This window comes from Coloeus monedula (assembly GCF_965178545.1).
Source record: "Coloeus monedula genome assembly, chromosome: 3".
Classification (NCBI taxonomy): domain Eukaryota; kingdom Metazoa; phylum Chordata; class Aves; order Passeriformes; family Corvidae; genus Coloeus; species Coloeus monedula.
In genome coordinates this window covers 88,519,660-88,531,657 of record NC_138783.1, presented here as the reverse complement: position 1 = coordinate 88,531,657, position 11,998 = coordinate 88,519,660, and the positions used below count along the sequence as shown (strand labels likewise).

The following is an 11,998-nucleotide window of genomic DNA, read 5'->3' as shown; positions in this document are numbered from 1 at the left end:
CCCAGGGGTCCCACGACTTGCCGGCAGTATTGTGGCCTGTTTGGCCATGAAACCTGCCTGATAGTCAAAATAAATACGTTTGAAAAGGTTTTACCTGGAGGCAAACGGGACAGCTAAGTCAAAACGGGGGAATGGAGAGGCTAAGGAGGAAGCTTTTAGGGAGAAGGGCAGCAGTACAGTGACCAGGAAGAATTCCTGTGCGGGACGTGCCCAGGACACTTCCTGGGTGCACAAGGCACACCCCCCCCAGTCCTTCACGGGGCTCTGCTGGTCCGTCATCCCCAGCATCTCCCCGCATTGTAGGTGAAGTGTAACCAGAAGTGTACCACCTACCCTGAGGCTGACTGACTGGCCTTCTCCCTATTACGGGGTCCGAGGAGGCAGCACTCGCATTATGGCAATGACCAAATGCAGCTCCAGCAATGAGAGACGTTCCCTGGCAGGGAATTTGTCTGCGAGGCAGCAACATTAAGTACAGTAATTCCTTCCCCTTAGCCAGATTTTCTCAGTGTACAAAGCTTTCCCTCCCACTCCCCTCCAAAGAGCCTTGGGGAGAACACACGGTGCTGCACCCTCTCACAGGAGAACCCGGCTCCTGCTGCTGCGGGGCAGGAGGAGGTGGCCGGCGTTCACAGAGACAGCGTGGAAGCCAGGCAGCAAACACCAGGTACTTGGGCAGAGGGGGTCTCAGGTGCAACCCCACCTCCTTATGGCCGTGTTCCTCAGGAGCAAAGCAAGATGGAGCAGAAACAACAACGCTCACAGGGAGCACAGACATCATTTTATTTATTTATTTAATGGGCTTTGAGAGCTCCACGTGTTCTGTTGTTGTCATCCCTGCCACCATAATTCCTTTGGTCGACAGAGCAAGGCTCGCTGTCCTCTACACCTTTCAAGCTCAGGATCACCACCTCCATCTTGCTTCGCACCCTGGCTTCTTACTTCCCTCTGCCTTTATACAGCAGTAGCTCCTTATCTCTCCCACTCAGGCACCCGGCCGACTACAGATAAGGCCGAGTTTATCTTCCCACCGCGCCTTCCTCGTCGGCGCACTTCGGTACCGGAGAGCCAGATTTCCAAGAAAGAAGAAAGCAGGACACTTGTATCGGGGTTTTTTTTTTGTTGTTGCTGTTGTTTGTTGTTTGCTTTTTTCAAAAAACAGGCTTTATTATCCCATTATTTATATCAGCGGATCTTCCACTGCACTTACAGGAAGAAGCAAAGAGACGGCGAGCCCCAGCTGCTGCAGCACAGCCCGCGTTCTCGGCACGGCTCACGCAGCTTCACTTACCTCACGCCATCGCTCCGGGGCCCGGCCCCGCGGCTCCCGACCGCCACACCCCCGCTCGGGCCGGCCTCGGTCTCACGCCCAACCCCGAGCAGGAATCCCCCACAGAGTAGCAGCAGCGGCAGCAGGCGCTACCACCTCCACCCACACAGCCGCCAGAGCGGCAAGAAAGTGAGTTGGAGCAGGGGGCGTGCCCTGCCCCGCCCCTCGCGGCCAAGCCCCGCCCCTCGCACCGCGGCGGTGGGAGGGGGAATCCGCGGCGCCCCAGCCGGCGGCTGCTGGCGGAGGCCGGGACGCCTCGGGGCGGAGCTGCGGCGGCGCGGAGGGTGAAGCGGCCACCTCGGAGGAGCCGCGCTCCTCCGGCGCGGCGGGCGGGGCTCAAGCGCGCGGCTCCCGCCCGCAGGAGCGGAGTACGCACGCACCCGGCATGGGGCGCGCGCCCGCGGGCAGTCAGCGCCTCAGGGGTAGTTCCGCGGGCGTGTGCGCGCGCACAGCACAGGGGCTGTTCCGCAGGGGCGCGCGCCTGCTTTCCCGGCCAATCAGCCCGTCGGGGGGAGTTCCGCGCGCGCGCGGTGCGCCCCGCGCTGACTCTCGCGATAGCGGCGGAGGGGTGCGGCCGGCGCGCGAGGAAGCGGAGGGTGAGTGCCGGGTGCCGGGTCCGGGTTGGAGTTGGGGCTGCGGCTGCGGCCGCGGGCGGTGGCACCACCAGCACCGAGCCCGGGGCAGGGCGGGCGGCGCGGCGTCCCTGGAAAGCCCGTCCTGAGCTGGGTGGGTGGATTGTTTGTGGCGTTGTGTGTAGCGGCTCCGCGGAGGGAGGCGCGCGGCGCCTGCGCAGTGCCCCTGCCGTGTGCCGCCCCCCTCGGCCGGGAGCCCGGCGCCCCTTCCCGGCAGAACCGCATCTCTGCCGGTGGTGCCGAGGCTCCTGGCTGTGTAGGAGAAGCCTCTCGGCACCCGGGGTTCCGCGACTTGGGAGCCGGGGACCGCTGGGGACCTCGGATTGCAGTGGGGACTGGGAGGGGGGGTTGGTCATGTTTTCTTTCCTGTTTTCTTAGAGGACGAGCTTCCTTTTGCCCCAGCTGAGCAGGGTCTCTCCGTCTCCTGGACACCTGCTGGCCTCTGATCTTCGCCGGCAAGGTTCTTATTTCCTCTGGAAACACAGGAAAGAGGGAGAGGAAAAAGACTTTGTGGTTAGCAGCTTTGGAAAGAGGGAGGTAGAGCAGGGTGCCGCGGGTCAGAGCGAGTGTGGCGGTGACACGCGTGGCAGCGGGCTGGGCGCAGCTGGTGCTGCAGTACGCCTGGAATGCTGCCATGATGTTGGTACTTTACCCGTCGTCACTTAAAATGTTTCTCTTGCCTGTGTATGCAAGGTGTTTACAGAGCCAGTGACGCTGGCAGTTCGCCTGATTTGAAATAGAGCCAAGAGTAGCCTGGAACCAAAATTCAGCACGTCAGAGCTGTGGTCAGCAGGTTGACAGACTTGAGTAGGGTGACTGTGCACTGTCACTGTTCCAAAACTGTCGATCACTACACTGATAATTTTCTGCAGTGTAAGTTTATTGGGAAGAATAGTTGATTGTGTTGTCACAACTCTTTATACGCCCTGATTAGTGTTTTGTGTCTTTTGATGTGTTTGGGCAGGAAGAACTTTACAGAAAATTATTTTGGCTATGTTTCTTCACACAGCAATTAGGTAGTGGCTTTGAAATCCTCTTGCTGGCTGCCATAAGGTGCTGTTTGCAACAGTAATTTTCTGGTACTAATTAAAGCAGTGTATTAGCCTAAAGCATTTGCTGTTGAGCACCTTGTCTTTCGTGTAGCTGAGGAGAGGAGTGTTAATTCAGATTTTAAAATGTTAATGCGCCTGAGGGGCTTAAAGTAATTGCATGTAAACTACTGGCACGGACTTACATACTGAGCGTTGCTTAAACTTGTTCTGAGGCATCTTCGACCTCCTCCCAGCAACTTGGAGCTTTCCAAATCAATCTTCTTGTTTCAGAATATTTATTAAAGTAGGTACACATGGCTCAGGATGAGCATCCTTTTGGAACTGGTGAATTTTTCCTCTTTATATTAACAAGCAGTTTCAGATTCCTGTGCACTTTCAGTAGCTGCCCTTGGGGCTTAGAGAATAGGACTTGACTTGTATCTTTGCCATCTGTATTCATCATGAAAGTATTCTCCAAAGTGGGTTGCAGTAAAGAAAAGAACTATCTGCTGTCTACTCTTGTCTGGAAATAGCACAGCATTTTGTTTGTCTATGGTGTGAACTGCAAGCAAAGAGAGATCAGGCTTTTAATTGTTTGTGTAAATGTTAATTCCTTGTTTCACTGTTTCCGCAGCTCTGAAGAGATCACTTTCCAGCTAAAGATGGCTGCTGATACCTCTGTTGATATCCTTCAAAAAGTTCTGGAGAATGAAATACTTCAGACAACCAAGGTTGTGGAAGAACATCTGGATGCTGAAATACAGAAGCTGGACCAAATGGACGAAGATGAATTGGAACGCCTTAAACAGAGGAGGCTTGAGGCCCTAAAAAAGAGCCAGCAGCAGAAACAAGTAATTTCTGTAGTACAGGCTCTTGATATGTAGAGTGTAACAGACATTTTGGAAATCCTTGGGGAATAATATATGTGAACTAAGTGTTTTGGGGTTGTTTGGTTGGTTTTGTGGATTTTCCCTCTTTCTCTCCTTTCTGTGCTTATTAATTTTAAATTATCCAGGAAGGCCAATGTCTGTCCATGTGTCCATGCTTTGTGTTTTTTAACAGGAGGAGAGAAGCACTTCTGTGGTTGTTACAATAAGGATAGTAAGAGTCTCATACAGAGATTTGAGTGTTTGCTGAGCATTGCTGTCTGGAAGCATAAGCCCTGTAGGCAACCTAATCATAAGGCTTTAGGCTCCTTCTGAAGCTTCTGGATTGTTACTTACAGCAGTTACTTAAGTGATGTGTGCCTTCCTCTTACGGTATTTTACAGAAGGATGAAACAGGATTTTTCCTTGTTCCTAAGCTGGAATAATTTGTCATACTCCTTCTAAGCCAATAAAATGTTGTCTTTGTATTATTGCTCATTTACAGGAAGGAAATTCTCCCTTGGGACCTGATACCTCATGTCAAATGAGGTGGTCTTTATGCTCCCTCAGAGCTCTTTTTGAACAACAGTGTACACCATAATTTTGGTAGCATATGGTGCGAGACCTGAATTATAAGTAGGGAAGGTGTAAGTTTCTTAGCTTATTCCATCTGAGCTAACCTAAACAAGAAATTTATTGTGTTGGGGGAGAAGTGACTTGGCTGAAAGGAGATGCTGTGGCTGTGATGAAGTCCTTAAAAGCTAATGCCAGACTTTGAAATGGGAATGCAGTGAAATGTCGTGGCATGGTAGGGATGCTGGAGGACCGGCAGTGCCAGCAGCTTTGATTCTGTAAACACGGAAGTAGAGAAAGTGGCACACTGTTTTCTTGTCTTCAGAAGTTCAGTTTATATTTGATTCTAGTGTTTTCCTTTTTCAGAAGTCATAACACTTGGATGTCCTTGGATGTGAACATGTGATAGATCTCATGCAAAAACTTTTTCATGTCATTTGATCTTAAATCACTGTTCTTACATACTTTCAAATGCAAATGTGATGTAGGATACTGCTCAGTAAAAGGAGTGTGGTGTCACACTATTCTGGAATAAATCTGTGGAGAGGGGGATTAATGCATAATCACTGTTGAGGGATAAGTGAGTTCTTGATTGCCATCATGATGACTTCTTCATGTGCTCATACTTCCATGAATTTTTAATGTAAATATTCCGGAGATTCTTTGTTCTATCCTAATTTAGCTTACATGATATCTTTGGTTTGCTGGGAAACATTTTTTTTTTCCTTCACTTGGCAAAGACAAAACTGCAAGATTAGGAACAGTGATTTATCTAGTTTTTTATCCCAAATGGAAAATGAAGGTTTTTGTCAAATTTTGTCATACTGCACTACTTCTAAAAATTTAGATTTGTCTGTACTTGTTTTAATACACTGCAGTTAACTTTTAGTAATATACAGGCTGTGGGTTTTTCCCCTAAGTGTGTTTGTCAAAAGTGTGGAAGATGAGCTCTTTGGAAACTGTATTTGCACTCTTAATCAGACAGTTTTTGAAATTACCTCTAAATTTTAGCTTGTGACATTCTGTTTCTCCATCGATGTTATGACTAATGGTGCACATGTGTTTTCCAAATGATTTTCTGTGAGCCTGGTTCATGTAAAGATCCCTTCAGTGTATATTTGATAGGTAAATATCATCTATTGCAGATGAGTTAGTAGGCTTTTTTCTCACTGATTTTTTCATAGAGGAAAAAATTAAAAGAAATTTATTTAATTCATGTCATGACTTGACTAAGTTTAAGACAAGAGTTCTTTGAGTGTACAAAAGCATTTCAGAGAGAGTAACCCAAGCTGTCGATTGGCAATTTTCAAATGCCAACAGTTTTTGTTGTATTCTTTGAACTAGCCTTGTCTTACTGACAGGCTGCATTACAGAAATTTATGTAGCTCTGTACAAGATTTGTATTTCCAAATAAGCAAGGTGGCCTTATTTGTGTATTTTCAAAATAAAACTAAAGGGGAGGAAGTAATTTGTTTCTCCATTACTATATGAAATGGGTTTTCACTGCAGCCCCCCTCTTCCATTTTCTAAAAGCTGTAGACTTTGCACAACAGGTAGACTAACAACCTCCGTACTAATTATTTGCTTTTATGTTTTCCAAAAGGAGTGGCTTTCAAAAGGACATGGAGAATATAGAGAAATCCCAAGCGAGAGAGACTTTTTCCAAGAAGTCAAAGAAAGTAAAAATGTGGTTTGCCATTTCTATAGAGATACAACATTCAGGTATAGTAAATAAGCTGTGCTGAAGAAACCTTTTGTTTAAAGATGTCTACAAAAACAGATGTATTTTTTTGTTCTTTCAAATCCCACACATGAACAGGCATTTTTAGAAGTATTCACATTGCTTCATTATAAATCTTAGTCACTTTTCAAGACATTTGTTTTTTAAATGTATTTTCTCCATTACAGTTAATCTGAACATGATTTGACAACAACTAATAGTCTGCTACATAGTTGATTAGAGCATAGATGTATGACCTCTTTGACAATATTTGAGAGACTGCTGTGTTTCATTATTGATTTCGTTTGAGGCCACCAGATCTGTAAATGTAGACCATACAAGAGCAGCATTTCAAAAAGATGGCTTTGGTCATTCCAGATAGAGATATTCTGGGCGGAATAAAATATAACCAAAATCTTGTCTAAGCATCTTGAGAATTTAACCTTTTACTTTGAAAGGATCAGTTGCAGCTGCTTTCCCTTTGTGACTGTGCCTTTGTGATTCTGTCACTTTTTTTAGAGTGTGAGACACTTAGATCTGAGAATATGTGCTGACTCAGAATAGGAACCCAAACTAAGATGTTCCACTTCCTTGGAAGAATTTCAGAAGTTCTGGGTTGTAGGCTGCTCCTCACTGGGTCTCTCTCAATGTGTTCTGTTAAAATGCAGTTGCGAAGTAGAGGAGTGTATTGGAGGAGGAGCCAGTTGTCCTGGTTTTGGTTCATTGGGGGTTTTTTCTCCCAAAGGTGTTATGTTCTCCCTAGCTTATAGAAACTGAAGCAGCCTCCATGTGAGAAATTGAAAGAGGTCAAGGCTCGATTTTGCAGTGAGGTATCTGTGTCCTACATTTTCTAAGTGTTTAAAGCATTTCTATTTGGCTAGCTTTTACTCAAGAAGGTGAAAGGAAGTCACTGCAAATAAAGTAGCTTAGGACAGGTTTGGGTTCTTGTTTCTTGAGTCAGCAAAGTCTGTAGGCTCAGACAGGAGAATGAACTTTAGAGAAAGTGCTTTGTAAAATGTGTCATGCTGACAGACAGCTTGAAGCTCATGTATTGGGTTTTCCAACCACCGTATCAAGTTGCTTTCACCTTTGCCAGTCCAGCTTTTTGATCTGTGCAGCTCTCCTCTTGAGTTTAAGGGCAGTCACATCGCAGAGTTCATGCAGCTAGAGAAGACAATTCAGAAAGGTGAGATTGTAGGTGACAATTCCACAAATCTCTGTGATCTGACAAGTATTTTGAGCAGTTCATGTCATTATCCCATAGCTGAGAAGCAATAATTGTATGCTCACTCCTATTTCATGGCAACAGAAAAGCAAAGTTTTTTTGCCTATAGCACTACTGTGCAAATCACTTGTTTTTCGCTTACACTGAGTTACTGCATCTCAGCTATGAAGACAGTGACTTCAAAAATCCAAAATGCTGTAACACGTTGAGAGTACTTCTCTGAAGAAATGTCCTATAGAGAAATTTTTCCAGTTGACAGGCATGAAGCTAGAGCTGGAACAATAGAAGTCAGAAAGATGTCATCAATAAGTGCAGGCCTCCAGAAATGAGAGCGAGGCTTTCAGTGTATGGAAAGTAATTAGGAAGAAACTAGAGAAAGGGATGGTATAATTGTACAGTAAAGGTACTCCAGGCTGTTCCTCTGTTAGTCATAAAATCCAGCTACCTCTGAAAGGTACTTTCGCTTGAAACTAAATTCTCAATTACAAAGGTCGTGTCTGAGTATCAACATGATAGAACTAGCTTTTACTGCTCCTTTTAAACTTGCTCTCAAATGCATATTCTTCAGCTTATTCATTCTAACACGTTATATATTTTGGGTCAATTTTTCCACAGGTGCCAAATAATGGACAAACATTTGACTGTATTGGCAAAAAAGCACATTGAGACAAAATTCTTGAAATTAAATGCTGAAAAATCTCCTTTCTTGTGCGAGAGACTGCGCATCAAAGTAATTCCCACTCTAGCACTAATAAAAGATGGAAAAACACAAGACTACGTCGTGGGTTTTACTGACCTCGGTAACACTGATGACTTCACTACAGAAACCTTAGAATGGAGATTAGGCTGTGCAGACGTAATTAATTACAGGTAATTAAGAGTTTCATGATTCTGTTATTTTCAGATAAAGTGCAAAGAGAATGAGCTTGCAGACAAGAGAATCTGAAAGGCTGTAACATCAATATGTTGTACGCTAAAAGACGTGTAAGAGTTTAATCTAGTTACTTAAATTGTGTGCTTCATCAAGGGAAAGAAGCGAATCTCTTTGGCAAAGTATTGAGACATTGTAATGAGTGTTGAGTTGTCCTTCTTGTAGAGTAATAAAGATAAACCCAGTTCTTGTCATGAAGTGTATGGAGTAGCAGTGATGTTCTGATATGGCTTCAGAGTCACGTATCTAATGTAATCCTCTCCAAAGCAGCTATAGATGCTTCATGTCACAGTTGCAATGCAGTGAAGTCTGAGTGGTTTTAATCCACTTGAGAGAAAACTCAGCAAGTCAACCTTAAACTGCATCTTAGTCAATATCACATACATGAATATACTTATTTCTTCAACGAACAGTACTGATAATGAAAGATAACTTGAAGAAGTGTAAACAAATTGAGTAACAATACAATAGAATCATCATCAATACCACGTTAAAGACTACAGAACAAAAGGCAGTAGAACATACCTGTCACCACAATAGTCTTACTTTACAGGAGGATTATTTACCAAAATTTTGCTTTGCTTTCCAGTGTGGCTCAAATGTCATCTATCTTTTTAGGTTAATTTTGCTCTATTGTTTTGAATGTCTTTAGTGCTTTTTAAATTTTAAATTCATTACCTGAATTTATTTAGATATCTAATTAGGCAAATTTTTGGCAAGAAGTATTGTATCTTAAAGCCAAAGAAACTACTACTCAATTTGGCTTAATAGCTGTTGAACTTCAGGTGAAATGACTGAAATTTATAATTTTAAAACAACTGGTATGTCCTAGTTCAGTAACAAGCAAATACACAGAGACCTCTTGGATGCATATTCTAGACAGCAACAGCCTTTTATGGGAAAAGTCCTTCACTAGAGTTGTATCAAGCACCACTGAATTTGCTAAACATTGCTACATTGGCTTATGGCATAATTTTACTTCTACGTGACTCTACTAGTACTGCGTATTTGTTCTTAGCTCCTTGTGGTGTGGGGGAGCTTTGTTCTTCATTCATTTTGGCAGACCCTGGCTTTGCAATGCGAGCCACATTTCCACACTGCTCTGAAAGTACTGTTCCACTCTCTGGAGTTCCTGAAAAGGGCATAGGCCTCCTCAGAGCTTAGAAATAATTCTTTTCCTTTAATCTGTGGGATAGCAGATGGTAAAAGGATATGCTTTATTTAGGGGAAAAACTGTTCGGGTCAGATTATTTACCCAAAATCAGGATTCAAGTGGTGTATTGATGTGTGTAATTAAGTAGCAATCAGTGAACTGTATATTTAGGATTAATATCAGCAAAATAGTATTAATATTTTGTAAAGAACTATAAATTTTAAACACCCCTTTATAGCTAATTCCAGGAGGTTGTAATTGTTCTAATTGCTCACTCACTGACACTTGGATGCAAGCCCCTCACAGGTCATGTGAGGGAAAGCAGGGCACACCCTTTTCTGAGCAGCCCCTGAGAATTCACCTCCTTGTGCAACCGTGCTGGAAGAGAAGCAGGTGCTCCAGCTTCATGTGAAAACCTGCTGTTCCCAGCAGGGAACACAGGTCTGTTCCCAGAGACGCACATGCTGGTGAGAGAGCCGCTGCAGGATCATGGGGCACTCTGAGGTGTGAGTTCCCCCATAGTCCTGTAGAAGTGCAGTCCTGTGGGGAAGCTGTTCTGTCTGGCCTAGGCAGAGATAGCACAAGGTGACTTCTGGCAAATCCCAGTTTTGACTCTGAAGTCCCCATAACAACATTTTAGCTTCTTTTGTACTGATGGCTCCTCACCTGTTTTGAAAAGTCTCTCTGTAATTCCCTGGTTACAGTTTAATCTGACAGATGGTTATCTTTAGCATGATCAGTGTGCAGGAAAAACCTTTTCTGACAGCTTTTCTCTACAGCTTCACTCACAGGTGCTGTTTACTTTCACACTCCTATCTTAACTCCAGTTATCCAGGCCATTTTGACCAGGATGTGCTATGCTAGCAACCCCACAGTGCTGCTTAGGGTGGCTGTAGGAAGTAGGCATTGTGTTCTCTTAGAATGTGTTTTTCTGGAGAAACAGGTCATTAGAGATGATGCTTACTGTCTGTATGAATACGGTTTTAATCAACTTGTCTTGTCCTTTTCCCGTAGTGGAAACTTGATGGAGCCACCTTTTCAAAGTCAAAAGAAATATGGAACAAGCTTTACGAAGCTGGATAAGAAGACCATCAGAGGAAAGATATATGATTCAGATTCTGATGATGACTAGAAGAGCCGCTAAATATATTTGTAAATCATCTTTTGTTTATGCGTGGTACATTTCTAAGAATGTTTTTTATAAAGCTTACTGCTTTTCATTACATCTGCACATAATTCTCATTTTTCTATACAGTTTTATACAACTGAGTCACAGCAGGAAAAAGCTTAAGTATTTTTTTTTCTCTTTTGGATGTCATTTGTAATTTGAAAATCTTGGTCCTTCTAACTAAACAACATGGCAGATGATGAACTTAAGCCCTTTGTCTTAAGTATAAGTTTATGAAATGTTTTGAAGTAACTTAGAAACAGCTGTATGAAGTCAGACCAAAGGTCCCTCTGGCCCAGGATCCAGTCTCAGTAGCTAAAAGGAGATGCACAAGGAAGAATGAAAACAGGGTGACCAGAGAGCAATGCTTCCCCACAGTCTACTTTAAGCAATCTGTGGCTTGGGGAACTCCGTATCTGAGAGTATTTGCTGCTTAAAATAATGGAAGAAAAATCTCTTTTAATCCTCATAGTATCCAGGCATCCACATCATGTGGCAAGGAGGCCACAGTTTAACTGTGCTTCCTCGTTTTCACAGAATCTGACAAGGTTTGTTTTTCTGTTTTTCTTTATTAAAGAAGATAACAGACACTTTAAAAAAAAAAGATTGTTCTCTATCAGTTCTAGTTCCAATTGTCTTTTAAAATTTATTACTTACATTATCAGTAAAGCACCACAAAATTATCAGTAAAGAAATTGTGTATTTTAACAAATAATTGTTTCTCTTATGGTGCCATATCATGCCATTGAATAAATTAATTGCATTGCACTATAAGTTGTAAAAACAGTCATAACTTCTGAGAATTCTGAAATAGATGGCCAAGAGAAATGCCCTTTTTAGCATCTATGAACGCTGCATGTCAGAGCTGATACAGCAGGTAATAGCACATAGCAACAAGCCTATTGAAAACAGCCTAGTTCACAGGTTTGTATCATTCTGTGGTTGTGAATGTGTGGATTTTATAGCAGATGCTTTGTACCAGAGAGTAGAATAGAGGAAAGTATTTGAGAGAAGCCTTGATCGTTAAGTTTAGATATAGTGCCGCATACTGTGTACTGTTCTTCAGTAATGGACAGAATTTTCAAGAGAGATCTTTCTTGGACACAGTGTAAAATTCCTGGCTAGGTGAACAGTTGATGAGTTTTCTTTTCATTTTCAAAAAAATAGTTTGCTTTGTGCTGAAGGACCCTTTTGAGGTGGTACTTTGAATCCAGTTGGTCCAAAAAGCAGTGAAGTGGGTCTAGTCTTGCTGCCTTGTAGTAGAGAACACTTGTGATTGGGCCAGCCCAGCAATATATCTCTTTAAGTTTAAAGAATTATATTTTATTTCTGTTCATGTACATTGAAATAAAAATTATTTTCATTCTAA

General features: G+C 43.4%; 1 protein-coding gene across 3 annotated transcripts; it reads left to right on the top strand.

Annotated features, from left to right (window-relative positions):
* The first annotated feature begins 1,544 nt into the window (after positions 1-1,544).
* TXNDC9 (thioredoxin domain containing 9) lies at positions 1,545-11,998 on the top strand. 3 transcript variants are annotated; one of them, XM_082278643.1, is made up of 5 exons: positions 1,545-1,926; positions 3,628-3,844; positions 6,036-6,154; positions 7,993-8,247; positions 10,476-11,998. In XM_082278643.1, the coding sequence occupies exons 2-5, from the start codon at positions 3,656-3,658 to the stop codon at positions 10,591-10,593; spliced, it is 681 nt and encodes a 226-aa protein (XP_082134769.1). In that variant the 5' UTR covers positions 1,545-1,926; positions 3,628-3,655; the 3' UTR covers positions 10,594-11,998. The 3 variants fall into 3 exon arrangements, with proteins under 3 accessions (XP_082134769.1, XP_082134770.1, XP_082134771.1); XM_082278644.1 differs by having other exon boundaries at positions 1,925-2,056; XM_082278645.1 differs by lacking the exon at positions 1,545-1,926 and adding an exon at positions 2,689-2,835.

Coding starts and splice junctions, on each gene's coding strand:
- TXNDC9 (XM_082278643.1), top strand. CDS start 3,656: ATGGCTGCTGATACCTCTGTTGATATCCTTCAAAAAGTTCTGGAGAAT. Junction 6,155..7,992: donor TATAGAGATACAACATTCAG/GTATAGTAAATA, acceptor ATTTTTCCACAG/GTGCCAAATAATGGACAAAC. Junction 8,248..10,475: donor GCAGACGTAATTAATTACAG/GTAATTAAGAGT, acceptor CTTTTCCCGTAG/TGGAAACTTGATGGAGCCAC.